General features: G+C 47.0%; 1 protein-coding gene across 3 annotated transcripts in view; it reads left to right on the forward strand.

The window, feature by feature from the left end:
• The window catches only part of NAV2 (neuron navigator 2), a 423,467-nt gene that overhangs the window by 237,057 nt on the left and 168,903 nt on the right, over positions 1–17,507 (forward strand). For all 3 annotated transcript variants that reach the window (XM_081533713.1, XM_081533716.1, XM_081533715.1), the window contains 2 exons: positions 8,512–9,613; positions 14,705–14,817. In XM_081533713.1, the coding sequence (XP_081389839.1) occupies positions 8,512–9,613; positions 14,705–14,817 (1,215 nt within the window). The remainder of the gene's footprint in view (positions 1–8,511; positions 9,614–14,704; positions 14,818–17,507) is intronic.

Genomic DNA, 17,507 nt, shown 5'->3' on the forward strand with positions numbered 1-17,507 from the left:
CCATTGTGTTTTACACAATGGCTGCACAATCTTCCATTCTCACAGTAATGCACAAGAGTTCCAATTTCTCAACATCCTCAGAAACACTTGTTGTTTTCTTTTTTAAAAAAATAATAGCCATCTTAATTGGTATGGAGTGGTATCCTATTGTGGTTTTGGTTTGTATTCCCTGATGACTAGTGATGTTGAACATCTTTCTGTGTGTGTATTGGTCAATTGTATATATCCTTTGGAGAAATGTCTATTTAAGTCCTTTACCCATTTTTATATCATGTTGTTGTTGAGTTATATGAGTTCTCTATATATTCTGGATATCAGATGTATGATTTGCAGTTATTACCACTCATAGGTTGTTTTTGCATTCTGTTGATTATGTCCTTTAATGCCGAAAGGTTTTTTTAACTTTGATGAAGTTCAGCTTACTTGTTTTTTTGCTCATGCTTTTTGTGTCATATCCAAGAAATCACTGCCAAAATTAGTGTCATGAAGTTTTTGCCCTGTGTTTTTCCCATAAGAGTTTTATAGTTTTAACTCATATATTTAGGTCTTTGATCCATCTTAGGTTAATTTTTTATACGGTGTAAGGTATGAATCTAGCTTCATTATTTTTTTTTTAATAAATTTATTTATTTTAGTTGGGGGCTAATTACTTTACAATATTGTAATAGTTTTTGCCATACATTGACATGAATCAGCCATGGGTTTACATGTGTTCCCCTTCCTGGACCCCCCACCCACCTCCCTCCCCATCCCATCCCTCTGGGTCATCCCATTGCCCCGGCCCTGAGCCCTTGTCTCATGCATCGAACATGGAATGGTGTTCTGTTTCACATATGATAATATACATGTTTCAATGCTATTCTCCCAGAACGTCCCACCCTCACCTTCTCCCTCAGAGTCCATAAAATTGATCTATGCATCTGTGTCTCTTATTCTGTCTCGCATATAGGGTTATCGTTACCATCTTTCAAATTCCATATATATGCATTAGTATACTGTATTGTTGTTTTTCTATTGTTGTTTTTCTAGCTTCATTATTTTGCATGTGAACATCTAGTTTTCCCAGAAAATATCCTGAAAAGATGATCTTTACCCCATTGAATATTCTTGAAAATTATTTGACCATGTATGCAAAGGTTTATATTTGGTGTCTCTTGTCCATTGGTCTATATGACTGCCTTTGTAGAAAGGCTTGAAATCAGAAAGTATGATTCCTCCAACTTTGTTCTTTTTCAGAATTATTTTGTCTATTCAGAGTCCCTTGAGATTCCACTTGAATTTTTGTATGGATTTTTCTATTTCAACAAAAACATCATTGGGATTTTTATTAGGGACTAACTTAACAGAGCAACTTTAAAGAAAATATTTGTTTACATAAATCATCATTCTTATTCTAACTTGGATGTTGGGAGCCTATGGGATTATAGACACAAAATGATCCTTAGAAAATATGGATTCAGAGCCCAGCTCCTTCTACTCCATGCCTTTCCCCTTTCTGACCACTTTTGTTGGCAATTCTTTTGACCCCTTTCTCCATCTTTCTGTACCTCCAAGGCTCCTCTCCAGGGAGGAGTTGGAGAGAAACTATATTTGAGCCCATGCCTTTAATATTAGACATTGATCACAGCAGTATTGAGAAGGCTTCTCAGGCCAGGCTGCAGAAATCCTGCAGAATCACTAAGTGGATTGAGCAAGGTCCACTTATGTGCCCCTCTGTGGTCTGGTGGCTAACATGGTTGTAAAGAAACTAACCAGAACAACTCTGGAAATAATCTCCAGCCTGTGTGGCTAGAGTCTATGCACTTACAACAAACTAGCAAACAAAAAAAAAACCCAAAACAAAACTGGTTTCAGTTTTCCTAGGAAATTTGTATACTCAAGATTGACACCTTAACAAATCATAGGAAATTGTATAGGCCCAATGTATAGGCCCAGTGATCAGATCTTTTCCTGAAGATTTAGGCTAGACCCATCCTCTGGGCAGGTTTAAAATCACAGTAGGGTGACAGGAACTAAGATCAGCTGGCCTAGATCGTGCTCCCTGGGTGCCTGTTGCCCCGACCAGACCACCAACGTCTCCTTAACTAGGAAGCTGGGGCCAGAAGGGACCAGGGGCCACTGCTGGTCCTCGTGGAGGAAGAAAGGAAGAAATGCTTGTTTATCTGCCTTGGACAGTATTTTCATTTAGAAAGTATTTTGGTTACTGTCAGGGAAGGTTAAAGGCTGGTTGCCAGAAAAACCAAACTTTTCCCTTGCACACAGGAGGATTAATGCTCTCCTTAAACTCTTTTTTTTTAAGCCTTTTCTCTTCTTCAAAGGCCTCCTGTTTCTGCAGCATTTCAAATGAGACTTTTCCTTTTTGCGGTGGTTTGTCAGTTGGTGGTGGGTGAACCTGGTGAGCTGGCCTTTTAAAGCTGAGATCAGTACATGGGGTGTGGTTCTCCAGTGGTTCATAAACTCTGTTTGGGGGGTCCTGTGATCAGCATTCTCAAGTGCAAACTAGGGGACTTCCCTGGTGGTCCAGTGGCTAAGACTCCGTGCTCCTAATGTAGGGGGCCTGGGTTCGATTCTTGCTCAGGGAACTGGATCCCACATGCCGCAACTAAGAGTTCTCCTGCTGCAACTAAGACCTGATATAGCCAAATAAATACTAAAAAATAAAATAAAATACAAACTAGGGCAGAATTTACCAACATCTATTACATATAATAAGTCATTAAATTTTTAAAATTTTGCATACGGATATTTGGGATGTTTATTGGGCATGATGTAATGTATTATTCTTATTATGTTTAGTAGTATGAAACTTAAGACCATTATCCTTAGAATTACCTTTGGCTAAACAAAGACCTGATTATGTTCCCAGATCTGACCAATTCCCAGCAAAATGTCATGCTAAACAAATACATATAAATAAATAAAACTCTAAAAGTAGCCATTTTAGATCAGTTTTGAACCTAGTCCTTTTGGGGGCCTTCTGATTTAATTTCTCTTCGATTGATTGCATTTATCAAAAGAATAGATTGAGTATAAAATAAATATTTTAAAAATACTCATATATTTTACATATAAAATATGTATTTCTGATTTAATGGAAAAGTGTTTCCCCAACTTCAGTCTTTCACAAACTTTCTGTGTGAGTTTTGCCAAATCAGTAAACCACTTGTGTTTTTGTTTCATATGTTCCTTAAATCAACTCAAATTAAATCTACATCTGAACCATCCCAGGAAACTGTTGATTTATATGTGAACTGCTTGTCTTTTATGATATGCAGTAGATAAATAGGTAACTTTTAAAATATAAAAATGTTTATCCGTGTGACATCAAAAATGTTCATCTCACCTCCTTCCATGGCCCACATATCATTGTTGGGAGAATACTGGTGGTCAGAGCATTTCTTTTGTGCTTTCCTCCTTTTTCTCTCTAGAGTTATTAGAGAGAGAAGTGTTCTTAATTTTAAAGGACTCACCCCCCCTCCCTCTCCCTCATTTGTCTTCATGGAATACCAGATTTTTAATTCACTAGCAGCTTATCCCTCCTGGAGAAGGCAATGGCACCCCACTCCAGTACTCTTGCCTGGAAAATCCCATGGATGGAGGAGCCTGGTGGGCTGCCGTCTATGGGGTCGCACAAAGTCGGACACGATTGAAGCGACTTAGCAGCAGCAGCAGCAGCTTATGCAAGGTTGAGTATTCCTTGGGCCTTTCCTGGCAATCCAGTGGTCCAGCACACAGGGGTGTAGGTTTGATACCTGGTGAGGAAACTAAGGTCCTGCATGCCACATGGCTAAAATAAATAAATGAAAGTTTGAGTATACCTTGACCCAGCCCATTTTCTGCATTTACTGGTAAGGGAAATGACTGAAGTTAAAGAAACACCTGTGTGTCGTAGCACGTGGTAACCATAGAACTTAGCAAGTGAACTTAGCTGCGTTCTTGGGGTTCAGCCTCTTCGGACCTCTGGGAGACTCACTGAGATTCGAATGGAAGCAGAGCTGAAAGGACTCTAGAGAAAAGCTTACCCTCTATCTTACAAAGGGGGAGACAGAGGGGCAGAGTGGTATACCTCAGATCATACTTTCAGCTGGTATCACACTGGCCTGCCTCCCCAGACCTCTCCTGCATTTATCCCACACACTCAGAAGCCTGATAAGGCAAGTCTCCTGCTAGGAATCACAGAAGCCTGCTGTTAGAAATGGCTGTTTTCCACCTCAGCCAAGGTCTGAGATCACTGGTGTGACACCCCAGGAATGACAGAAATGTGTCCAGTTCACCTACACAAGACCACCCATGACCTGGAGCCCCTTCACTGTTTAGGGGAAGAGATGGTGAAGGACAGGGCAGTCTGGCATACTGCTGTCCAGGCGGTCGCAAAGAATTGGACACGACTGAGCGACTGAACAAAAACTGGCTATGATATAATTCTAAAGTATTGATGGTCTGATGGTGCTCTGATGCCTGGTAGCCCTACTCAGGGAACTTCTGTTCTAGAAACCAAATTCAGAATCATCCCCACGGACTATCTCTTACAGCTATAATGAGTAGACTTGAAATGTCCCCATGATCCTATAACAAGGGGAACCCAGGCAAAACGCCAAGTGGAAATTCTGAAGCTCTGAGTCCTAATCCTGAGTTTGGACTGAAACGTTTTAATAAAACCCTTATGACTGATCACAAATATTGAGTCTCTCTTGCCTTAAATGTGACTTACAAATGTCACAACTACCAACCAACAATTCAGAAACCATTTAGTATTTTCTATACTCTGGCAGGCTTAGGGAAACAAGGATGAGTAGGGGCGAGGGGTGGTCTCTGCTCTGGAGGGATTCACAGACCGGTGGAACAAGCCAACCCATAGTACCTCCTCCATGCAGCTCTCCCAGACTCTCTGGGGAGAATCAGGAGATCCCAATCCTTGGGTCTCCTAGGACCATGCACCACCCTCTACAGCCTTGACACTGCTTCTGTGCTCTGCTTTGAGGTCTGCTGCCTCTTTGAACAGTGAGTTCCTAAAGAGCAGGGGCTATATTCCCTGTACCTGGTGTAAATAGGTGGCCCTCCAAATGCTTTTATAAAAAGGGAAGTTTGGACAGTGTCCTGGGGAAGCAGAGTATGTAAAGATACCAGGTGATGTGATGCAAACCGGGTAGTTCATTCAGCCCGAGGGTCTCAGGGAGCTTGACAAAAGAAGAAGGCATTTGAGCTGGGGTTTGAAAGACAGGAGTTTCTGGGAGCCATCTGGGGACAGCCTGGGAAATGATTATGTATACATCACGCCTACAGCGTGTGAGCCCCTTCTTGCACCTGACAGCTTTCCTGAAGGAAACACACATCTTTGATTGGCCTACACATTTCTCTTAGACAAGTCAGGTATCTGGTTAACTCTGGATCAGTCCCTAACTGGTTAGTAACAACTGGTTTCTAGCTGTGCATGTTAAGATTTAAAATTACACGGAAATGCTAGGCAGGGGCATTTCTTGTCCAAATTATTTCAGCGGAGCTTTATAAGAGTTCCAGGGAATGTGTGGGAGCAGAGAAGCCACACTGATGCATGTGCTTCTGCTCAGTAGGGAGCAGTTCTGAAACTTCTTTAGGGAAGAAGAGCAAACCTCTGATCCGGATTTGCTGTAGCTCCTATAAGGACATTGTTGCAATCTGCCCCACCCCACTCAAAGCCCCTTTTCTTTAGGACTTCTTTTCTACCAAGTGATAAAATGTATGTATTAATTATATTAATTATCTGTCCCTCCCTGCTAAAGTGTAACCTCCATGAAGGCAGGGACTAAAGTGTAACCTCCATGAAGGCAGGGATCTCGGTGTTGTCATTGATGTATCCCAGTGCCTAGAACAATGTGTGGCATATACTAGGCACTCATTCAATTTGTTTTTAATTTTTTAAAAATAATTGTTTTTGGCTGCTCTGGGTCTTCGCTGAGACACATGGGTTCTTCATTGCTGTCCTCAGGCTTTCTCTGGTTGTGGCAAATGGGGTCTACTCTAGTTGTGGTGTGCGGGCTTCTCATTGCACTGCTTTCTCATGTTGTGGAGCATGAACCCTGGAGCACGGGGGCTTCAGAAGTGCAGCAGGAGGGCTCTCTAGCTGTGGCTTGAGTTTAGTTGCCCCACCGCATGTGGGATTTTAGTTGCCAGACCACAGAGGGAGCCTGTGTCCTCTGCATTGGCAGAGGGATTCTTAACTACTGGGCCACCAGGGACCACCCATCTTTGAATGTTGATATGAATGAATATACTGAATGTATGAATGAATATACTGAATGTACAAATGAATGAATACTTCTGCCCCAGATCTGAGCCCAAGTAAACGGAAGGACAGCGGTCCTGAGAGAGTAGAACTTGCGATTGGAGGGTCACTGCTGCCCTCCAGGGAGCTGGCCTTTGTAGCATAGGCTGCCTCCTATTCAGTGGCTGGGCTGGTTTGTCCCCCACCATGGACATCGTGAATATACTTAAGCAATAGAAGAGGTAGATGCCCCAAAGTCCTCTGGTCATCTAAGTGGCTGTCGTTTAAATGTATTCTTTATCACGGGAGGTAGCTGGGATGCAGTCCCAAAGAGCACTGTGTCAGGAGACCTGAGTCCGAATCCTACACTGGATCATCTCCAGTGGTGTGATGGAGGGTTAGTCATTAGCCCTCTCCAAGCCTCTGTCTCCCCACTTGTCAGACGGGGGGCAGTGAGCCCCTCTTCACAGCATGCCTAGCAGGACCCCTCCTGACACCTGGGAGGCCCTCCATGAGCAGCGTGTCCCACCCGAGGAGACCCTCTGAGGGGCTGGCGGTGTGGGTGGGTTCCATGAGCCCGTTTCCCAGCCAGTCCCCAGCTCTCCCCAGGAAAAGATCCAGCAACGCGCCGTGTGTTTTGTAAGGGAGGATCGTACAGCAGCCCCAGCTCCAAACCCGATTCCCCGGGAAGTCAGGAAGATGTATGTGCTTTAAAACATTGGGAGGTCTGCGTTGGATCACCCCGAGCTGCCGCTCCCCCCCCTCACCCCCCCGGAGCAGCTGAGAGGGAAGGAAGGCCAGTTTGTCTGCTGGGGAGTGCTCCCGGCTCGTGTCCCACAAGGGGCTGCCTTCGCTCGGCTTTGGCGGCCGTTGACTTTTAAATCATAAAAAGCCGCTCTTATATACAGTTGACTCTGCTGCTCCAAGGCGGTGGAACGTAGGTATTTAAAAAGGGAAAAAAAAAAAAAAGCAGAAGCAGCCGTTAATCCCGCCAGGCTTCTGGGCACTGGAGCAGTTGCGGATGACAAAAGTTAATTAGAAACATGAGCAGTTTAACCGAAAACACTTGTGACAATCGGAAGGACAGCCTCTCGGGTTGGAGAAGTTTTCCTAGGGAATCGTTGCGGGAGAAAGTGACTGCGGCTGGGTAAGTCGTGTCCCTGTGACTTTGCAGGGGCAGAGGACGGGCTCTTTGGGGGTCGATGTGCTGCACCCTGTCTGCGCTAGGCGGGCGTGGTCGTGGGTGGGCAGGGGATGGGCTCGAAGCCGTGTCCCGGCCCCCTTCCCTCTGACAGCTGCCCCGACGTGGAGGATGGAGTTGTGTGGCTCTGCCTGCCGCCTGAGCAAGGGAGCTCCAGCGTTCAGGTCATCAATCTGGTCTGTCTCGGTGCCTAGCAGAGTGCCAGTTTGGAACTCGCCCGTCTCAGAATAATTTCAGTTCTAATTTGGAAATATTTTGAGGCTTTTCTGAGAAAAGAAGCTGGCCGGGGAACTACACCCTGTGTGCCAAGGGGGAAGCCTTGACTTTCAGATAACCTGCGTATTTTCCTGCTGACGGTGAAGCCTCGTGCTCAGTTCATACTCTTAAACTCGAAAGCCTTTTTTTAAACTCCAGCCTGCATCATGATCGCAGCTCTTTTATAAGTGCCAACACAGGGAAAACGCATTTGCTTTGATGGGATTTAGCAATTTCTGTGGGTAATTACGTCTGTCAAGATTATCCTTGGTTTCTCTTTTTTCTGGATTTTTGGTTTTTTTTTTTTTGGATTCTGTTCTGTGTTAATGTCTCTGCTACATTGTTTACTTAAAGTTGGATAATCCTCCATTGTTTGTCTCTGCTACATTGTTTTCTTAAATTTGGATAATCCTTGATTGTTTCCCTTTAGTTGGAAAACTATGGGTTGAATCATTCAAGACAGGAGATATTTCTTGTATCATTCCCACACAATCAGAGTGGTGGTGTGCATTTTTGTTTGTTTTCCCGTGAAGTGTGTGCTTAATTGTGCCACGTGCGTGTGGATGTTAAGGCCGGTGTGCATTCACATAGCATACACCAAAATGTGCGGGGGTGGGAGGCAAGGGAGGGTGTGAACAGTGCCTGATGGAGCGTAGGAGAAAGTCAAGGTGGAATTTAAATTGAGACACAGGTAGTGGAGCTGGAAGGCATCCGGGTTGGAGCGATCGGCCGTGGAGCCGTGGCCGAGGCCCCCTCGTGATGAGTGCAGGTCCATGCATGTAACTCAGGTCTCCTCTCTTCCCCGTCTCCGCAGAGTCTTTGGCGAGTCCGGCATCCTCCCACCCCGCAATGAGCGAAGATGCCCCCGCTGCTTTGGAGGGAGGCGGCGGATGTGGCCCTGCTAGCTGCGGTGCCTCCTCGGCCATCCCCCAGCCCGGCTCGGCCTCCAAGCCCTGGCGCAGCAAGTCGGTCAGCGTGAAGCACAGCGCCACGGCCGCCGCGCTCTCCGTCAAGCCGCCCACGCCCGAGCCCCCCCGGCCAGCCCCCGAAGCCCTGAAGCCGGCCCCCAACAATCAGAGGTCCATGCTGGAAAAACTAAAACTTTTCAACAGCAAGGGGGCTTCCAAGGCGGGCGAGGGCTCGGGGTCGCGGGACACGAGCTGCGAGCGGCTGGAGATCCTGCCCAGCTTCGAGGAGAGCGAAGAGATGGAAGCTGGCGGCCGCCCGCTTTCCGCGGCTGGCCCCCCGTCCAACAGCCCCAAGATCGCCCTCAAGGGCATCGCCCAGAGGACTTTCAGCCGGGCGCTGACCAACAAGAAGAGCTCCCTGAAAGGCAGCGAGAAGGAGAAGGAGAAACAACAGCGCGAGAAGGAGAAGGAGAAAAGCAAGGATCTCACCAAGAGAGCCTCGGTGACAGAGAGGCCGGACCTTAAAGAGGGACCAAGAGAAGACTCCAGCGGGCCCACCGTGGCCGAGATGCCCAAAAAGTCCTCCAAGATCGCCAGCTTCATCCCCAAAGGGGGGAAGCTCAACAGTGCCAAGAAGGAGGCCCCGGCCACTTCCCACAGTGGCATACCAAAACCAGGGATGAAGAGCATGCCTGGGAAATCCCCAAGTGCCCCCACGCCTTCCAAGGACGGGGAGCGGGCCCGGGGTGGGAAGCCAAGCTCGGGGCTCCCCCAGCAGAAGCCCCCGCTGGACGGCAGGCACTCCAGCTCCTCCTCCAGCCTGGCGTCCTCGGAAGGAAAAGGCCCTGGAGGGACCGGCCTGAACCACAGCATCAGCAGCCAGACTGTCAGTGCATCTGTGGGGACCACCCAGACCACAGGAAGCAATACTGTCAGTGTCCAGCTACCTCAGCCCCAGCAGCAATACAGCCACCCCAACACTGCCACCGTGGCACCTTTCCTGTACAGGTAGGAGCGGCTGCCCCCCTCCCCGGCCCTGCTCAGCCCTAGGCAAGGGGTCTTCAGGAGCAGGGGTCAGGACTGCCCTCCGGGAACATTGAGGCAGACAGCTCAGGGGCCATGTGATCAGCTCCTGATAGAGACATACGCGGTGTGCTTGAGGGACAGTTAATTCAGCGTGGCTGGGAGGTGGGGGTAGGTCAGAAAGATAAAGAGCGGAAGGAAAATGTGAGTGATCCTAAGATTCAGGGGAGTGGCCCAGGCACACGGGGACCCAGGGGCTTTGCAGAAGCAGCCTGAACAGTAGCTAGGAGGTTGGTTTGGTTTCACTCGACAGGCTCCAAGGTCAGCCCTAAAGCATCCATAAAGTACTTTAAACGCTGAAACACAAAACCACCTTGCTGAGCAACTGAGACTTCTCAGAGAGGCTTATCTTGAACTTCTAGATCCTCACAGTTTGTTACCCTATCGCACGTATTTTTTTCTTTTCTTCTAAAAAATATATTTTTTTAATTTTTATTTTTTGGCCACACTGTGTGGATTGCAGATTCCCCGACCAGGGATTAAATCCAGGCCACAGCAGTGAAAGCCCGGAATTCTAACCACTAGGCAACCAGGGAACTCAATTATTTTTTCAGTCCCTGCTTTGTGCTAGGATTTTTCAGAGGGGAGAACAGGATGAGGGAGAAGGGTAGCCATAAGGAAGGACTAGTTCTAGAAGAACCAAAGAACCTGGGTTCTATTTGGGGTGATGAGCCTGAATGTTTCCACTATCAGTCCCTCTGCCTGTCTCTGATGGCACATCCATGGGACCGCTGGAGACCACGGGGAGCCAGCTGATGTTGCTCTGGGTGGTTGTGGCCTCTGGGAGCCTCTGGTTACACCACACACCTGTACAGGATGAGGGGCATCGTCTCCGTATGATGCTCGATTCTTGTGATGAGTCCTGTCTGGCCAGATGGAAGCCACCCAGTCCTGCTCTTAGGGGGTCCCAGAGCCCTGTTCACAGTGCTCAGCTTGATCCTGTGCTCAAGACCTGCCGGGCCATGGGCCACTCTGCACAGCTGAGTGGTAACTCGGACCCACCCATAGCACCAAGGGGACTGATGGTTTAGTGTCACAATCCAGGCACTTACTTTACAGCTTCTATCCTAAGTATATACACATACACACACACACAGATACATCCATAGGTGTGAGTGCACATCACCGACAGTCACATGTAAATAAGAACACAAGTACACATTCATACCCTAAATGTGAATGCACCTATGCATGTATTCACACATGTGTTTACTACCTGTTCATATGCACAGACTCGTGCCCATACTTTCCACTTCCTCTGTCTATATGGTTCCCCAGTGAATTAGATGTTTCCCCTCTCTCTGCCTGAGGTGAGTTCTAGTTCTGTTACCATTCCTGCCAAGAGTTGATAGGAAGACTGGTTCAAGCGATTGATTTCAGAGTCAAGCCCACAGCATCCAGCCGGTGAGGGAAAGTCAGGCTTCTGAGGAGAAGCTCTTTCCTTTTCCTTGTTCACTCTCCCCTTCAGGAAGGGTCACACCAGACCTTTTTAAATGGGAAGCGGTCATCTTTGTATTAAATCAAGTCATCAGCTCAGCTAACAGTCCTGAGAAGGGTGCCAAGGCTTAGATAATGTTTTAGCACTGGTCTCCGTGCTCAACTTTTTATACAACTGTTTTCTGAACCAGGGAGGCGACTGAATTGCTCGTCGTGAAATTTTTATCATTGCGGTCACATGGATAGTCTTGAGGTCAAGCATATTCCGACTACTGTTTCCAGATTCTTGATTTGCATTTTAATTAAAATATGTGACAATCTGATCATGGTCAATTCCACTCTCTCCCTTTTTTTTCCTGGCTGTGATCATTTGAAAGATTCTAAAACATTTAACCTCTTTTTTTTTTTTTAATATTGCAAGATTTTTCTATGAGAGGAAAAGCTCTTAATGGTAAAGAGCTGAAGTCCAACAGACAGGAGGGAGAAAACATCCCTTGTGTTGATCTGCGCTCTGGTGTTTCTGTTCACCCCGTGTGATGTCCTTGTTCCTCCTCTGAGGTGCCTTTCCCCTGGGTGAGCCTGGGAGGAGGCTGGAAAGGAGAGCCCTGGGATAGGAGCCGGGTTGCCTGACTTGGTCTTTTATTCGCTTGTGCGTCCCTGTGTGGCCTTGGGACCTGGCTGCAGGCACAGCTGCTGAGTGTGCCCCACGTGTGTGCAGAAACCCAGATCATTGGATCATTGTCACAACTCCATAAGCTGGCTACCTTTTTTATCCCCATTCTTCAGATGAGCAAACTGAGGCCTAGAATAATTAAATAACTTGCTCTACGTCAAAGAGCTGGTAGTCAGAAGAGCTCATGTTTATAGCCAAGTCTCTCTACCTAGAGGGACCAAGTGCTTAACCATGAAATAGTCTTGACTCTAAATCACTGCCTCGTGCTGAGCCTCATCTGTAAATTGAGGAGACAGGGCTAGATCAGAGGATTTTAGAAAGTGGTTTAGACTCCATTTACGCTCTAGGTTCTCTCTCTCAAGTTTACAGCTCACTGTTTGTTACTTAACAGTGCTCCCACTAGAACCTCTCCACGTTAGTGATGTTACCAAGAGAAAAAGGAAAATAAATCATTTTTTAAAAAAATCACTCGGAATGAACTATAGTTACCAATTCAGAGGACACATTGGACACCTCTGTTGCTTTATACTTCACTAAGTGCTTTTGTGTGGTCTCACCTGTGGTTTTTGTAGCAGCCAGGGGAGGTCGCTGTTGTAATCCCATGTCCAGATAAAGGCCCAGCTGCTCTACAAGGTGCAGTGATTTACTGAGATTTACTTGGCTATCAAGTAATAGACTGCAGACTCCAGCCAACTCAATGTTCAGACCTCCAAGTCCAATGCTCCTTCTCTCACCCAGAATCTTTCTAGACTTAAAACCTCATTTATCCATTCAGCACACCCTACCTGAGTGCCTGCTTAGCACATGGATTGGAGCAGAGTGTTCTTAAATGCCCACATCAAAAGAGCCAGTCTTAGCCTTCAGAGAGCTCTTAATCTAGTGGAGGAAAGCTTTATTCATTAGATCTTATTGTAATAAATAGACATCAGGAGAACAGAAACGCACAAGAGGTGGAGCCATCCACTGACCAAGAATTGGGGAAAGCTTCAAACCAAGATGACATGGGGACTGTGCCTTCAAGGCAGATCAGGAGAAAACTAGGGAAGAAAGAGAGAAAGAACCTTCAGTCCAAGGGCGCAGTGACTACAAAGACAAAATTGTGAAGGGCTGGGTATGAGCTGGGACTGGAGAGAAGCCATGTGTGGGTGGAGCACAGGGTAGGCCGTGTGTAAACGCAGGATTGCCAGGAGACAGGTTGGAAATGAAGGAGGAAGAATCCTGTGATGTAGGGCATTTTTCTATCACAATAAGGACTTTAGATCTTATTCTGCAGGCAACAGAAAACCATTAGAGGCCTTTAATCAAAAGATGAAAGATCACATCAGGGTCACCAAGGTCAGTGGAGAATAGAATGGGGAGTGGACAAGACCTGGAAACAGTCTAAAACAGAGATCAGAGTTCAGGTGCCTGCTTGGGCCCGCAAAGGTGATACCACAGAAGTAGCACCCTGAGTCGGAGAAGGCAATGGCAACCCACTCCAGTACTCTCGCCTGGAAAATCCCATGGATGGAGGAGCCTGTAGGCTGCAGTCCATGGGGTCGCACAGAGTCGGACACGACTGAAGCGACTCAGCAGCAGCAGCAGCAGCATCCTGAGTGGTTCAGGGTGAATGGGACTCCAGGAAAGGGAACCTCACGCCTCCCCAGAGGGGACCGCCACCACTTTTCACCAGCAGGTGGCGCCCTGCAAGAAAGTGAGCTCAATCCTTGCAGACTTGATTTTACTGAGAAAAAGACAGAAATCCAGATTTTTTTGGTGACCTCTCCCCAGTTTTAAATGTGGACATGAATTCAAAAGCTTTAAAAGAAACTAGCCAGACCAGTAAGAATCAATCCATGGGCTGGTTTCTATACCTGGCTGTCATTTGTAAGCTCTCTGGCTGGAGGCATTTACCTGTTCACCGGCCTGGGCAGAGATGGCGAAAGCTTGGATTCTGGTCAAAGGAAGGAGAGGGATACAGAGAGCATGGAAATCCTTTAAATTCAGAGATGATGGGGATGGGGAACTGATGGCGTCAATAGGAAGGCAAAGGTGGGGGGGAGTACAGATGGATGATGTGGGGGTTATCGGTACATCCCCCACGGTCTGTTTTAGGCAGTTCACATTCTTGTCAAACACTTTCTTCATAGAGAGTGAAATCTGATTGAATTAGCTGAGGATGCTGATGAATTAATAACATTACACCCAGGGTTATGTATCCTAATGTAATTATATTTGCTTGGCACGCCTGAATAAGCAGAGGTAATTGTGGCTAGAGCACATTGCTTGATTGTCTCGATTTGCTTGACAAATAAGGGCATGGAGAGGGTTTGGGGAAGTACAGATTTCAGTCAAGTGTTGAAATAATGATCAGTGAGACCTTTCATCTCAGGAGATCTGAGCTCTGAATCAGACCTGGAGGGCAAACACACCTGCTTGGCACCCACTCCTGGCCGGTTGTACAGTCACCTCTCCAGAGACAGCCGTGTTAGGAGGATCTGCAGGGGAGGGCGTAGGAGGCTGCCAATGGAGTCATCTTCATGCTTGGCTTGCTGGCATCGCTGGTTACTCAGAAGTGGCTCTTTGGCACAGGTTAAATGATCCAAACCACCGGGTACTTGCCAGCCTTTTGCTAGCTAGATCTAGCTCCCCAAAGGGGACGCAGAGACACGTTCCCCAGTGAAGGATTGCGGATCCTCCATTTGGGTGATGAATATTTCATCTTTTACACTTGGGTGGCTCTCTCTGTTTCTGGGACATCGCTCCACGTGCACCGATGAATTATTTAGTGTCCGTCTGCTGGTCTGCTCTGTTCTAAAGCTTCTCACCAAAGGAGGGGCTCATGGGGGCTGTGATCGGAGCACAGTGGTCCAGATGGGATAGTTACCACTTGTGACAAGTATGTCTGCTCTGGTTTGTGTGTGAAGGTCCCAGGCAGACACCGAAGGGAATGTTACTGCCGAGTCCAGCTCAGGGGGTGTGACCATGGAGCCCAGCCACTACACCAAGAGTGGACAGCCCGCCCTGGAGGAACTCACTGGTGAGTACGGAGCCCTGGGAGGTGAGGCCTCCCAGGCAACCACCGCTGGAAGGGCAGAACTCAGCTGGACGTGAAGTTGCTTCACTGTTGCTTTGATTGATGAGCCAAACTGATTTTCCGCCTTCCTGCTTCCTTCTCTTTTTTCCCTCTTTGCTCTCTCACAGTCTATTCCCTCCTTCCTGGACTGTAAAAAGTCTTTTACCTGTTGGTGAATTCTGCTTTAAGCCGTACTCCACCCGACTCATGTAGGGGCTCTGGGCTCAGGACACTTCACTTTGAATCTCCTCGTTCGCTCTTCAGATGGAGTTGCTTTCCAAAAAGAGTTAGAACTCTAAAATGTATTGACTTTTTTCAAATTTCCTTTCTAGAAGCACTGATTGAAAATTGTTCTGAGCATCCTCAGACAGTTGGAAAGAAGATTTCAGCATATTTCTTTTACCAAAAACAAAAGTCTAAATTTTATTTAAATGTAACCTAGACAAGGAGCGGCTTCCCTGATCACTCAGATGGTGTTAAGGAATCTGCCTGCAATGTGCGAGACCAGGGTTTGATCCCCAGTTCGGGAAGATCCCCTGGAGAAGGGAATGGCAACCCACTCCAGTATTCTTGCTTGGAGAATTCCATGGACAGAGGAGCCTGGCAGGCTACAGCCCATACAGTCACAGAGAGTCAGACATGACTGAGCAACTAACACTTTCACTAGACAGGAATGATGATTAAAGGATGTCATATCATATAAAAACATAAAATCTGCAATTGTCATACAGTTAATTCCACAAATATTTATTAGTGTTATACTGTCACAGTGTTCATTTAAAGAAACAGAAGTAGCATCAGAATTGAATTCCTGCTGCAGTGCATTCTAGGCCACCACTTTCTCTGTGCCTTATCCCTGTTCCAGCTCTGTGCCCTGGGTTCCAGCAACTTCTAATCAGGGAAGTGAGTGGTAAGCCACATATTTAGCAGTGGCTGTGTTATTCTTTGCATATCATACCACTTCCCGGGTTGGGTTAAAAACTGAATCCATGTTTAAAGTCCATTTATTAGACTAAGTATCCGTGACCCCACCATTTTAATAGCCACGGTACAGCGGTGGAGTTGGTATGCAGCCCATACGATCGACTCGCCCACCCGTTTGACCATTAACTCTGAGTGTTCATTTCAGAGGATCGGAGAGGTTTAGCTCTTCCCCTCTGGCTCTGCTGGCTGGGCACTTTGAAGAGACATAGAAGTTTCCAGCCGTTTGTAAGTGATCCATCTTGCAGTGGTTTGGGGCCCCGCATTTGGGATTGATTTTACGTTTCCTTCTCTCTCAGGTTTTAGCTCCCTTGCACGTGAGACCCTGGATGGTGCAGGAGAAGGGTCAGCTCTCAGGAGAAGGGTATGGAGGTTAATGACTACTCAGGTCTCCACACACATTCCAGATCGTGTTCATATGTGCACACATCAAAAGAGCCAGGCCAGCGATGCAGCAGCTGGCATGGGTCAGATGTGTGTCTTGCGGAGGAGTATGGATCCATGTCAGACCCAGGGGCTCAGTGAAATTCACATTTGAGAAGTGAAAGCGGCAGCCGGAGAACATTCCACATAACACTTAAATTTCAGAGGGATGGATGGCAGCCTGTGATCTTTTCAGTCCTTCTTCTTTTTCTCCCCATGTCTCCCATGCATCAGGACCGTAACCAAGTGAGAGCTCAGAAAGCCTGAGATGCTGTCAGTGGATTTGGGGACCAGAACTGTGCAGCCAGTCATGGCTAACCAAGCACTCTTCGGTATGAAGTCGAAGGGTTCTAGTTGCTAAGGAAACTTTGTCAATCAGGATGACTTGTCTTTACATTTAAGCAGAGAAATTCACACATGTGGCTGTGTCACGTGTGTGAATAGTTTTATGGAGACACTACGCAGTACCACGTGTGTACGAGGTTGAATTTGGCTTATCTACAGCCGATCCCTTGAAATGACAACAAATGTGTGTGTCTAGGAATGGCCACTTATGAGACTCTTTGATCGATTGCTTGGTTCTTCCTCCTTGCTTATGCAAGTAGGTGGATTGTCCCATGGTGCTCTGTCATGCACACAGAGTGACAGGTGAGACATGCATCTCGGATTGTAGCGTTAGAAGGAATCACATCCGCTTATTACCCGGTCCGTGAATCCCTTCTGTCATTCACTGGAGAGTTGTCTTTCAGTCTCTGCTGGAATACTTCTTGTGATGGAAAAGCTATTCCTTCATGAGGCAGCCCTTCCATACCTAGTTGGCTTTAACTGGTAATGGAGTCTTTTATCCTTTCATTTCTAAATCACTGGATATAATCCAGCTTCCTGAAGCTCACGGACAGTTTCCATTCCTTTCCTGCAGCAGTGTGTCCCCTAGCCTCCCTCTTATTAGTAAAAACTCCCGGTTCCATCTGTGTTCCTCATGTTAACACCCTGCCATCCTCACGTCTGCTCTGTGTGATCAGAACGTGGTGTTCTCTCCATCATAGCGCCTGGCTTGGGGGAAGACTGCCCTGGGCAGGTGAGGAGAGTCACAGGTAAACGTGGACTATTTCATAGTATATGGGCTTCAAGGGCCCAGTCATTTCCCCTGGGGCACGCTGTGTGTTTATTTTGTTCAGACAATGAGTCGGGATGGAGATCTTATACTAACCCCATCTTCCAGCATGCAGAATGGGCAGTTTAGAACATCA

Source organism: Giraffa tippelskirchi, chromosome 10 (assembly GCF_054371585.1).
Source record: "Giraffa tippelskirchi isolate mGirTip1 chromosome 10, T2T-mGirTip1v1.2.pri, whole genome shotgun sequence".
In the NCBI taxonomy this organism is placed as follows: Eukaryota; Metazoa; Chordata; class Mammalia; order Artiodactyla; family Giraffidae; genus Giraffa; species Giraffa tippelskirchi.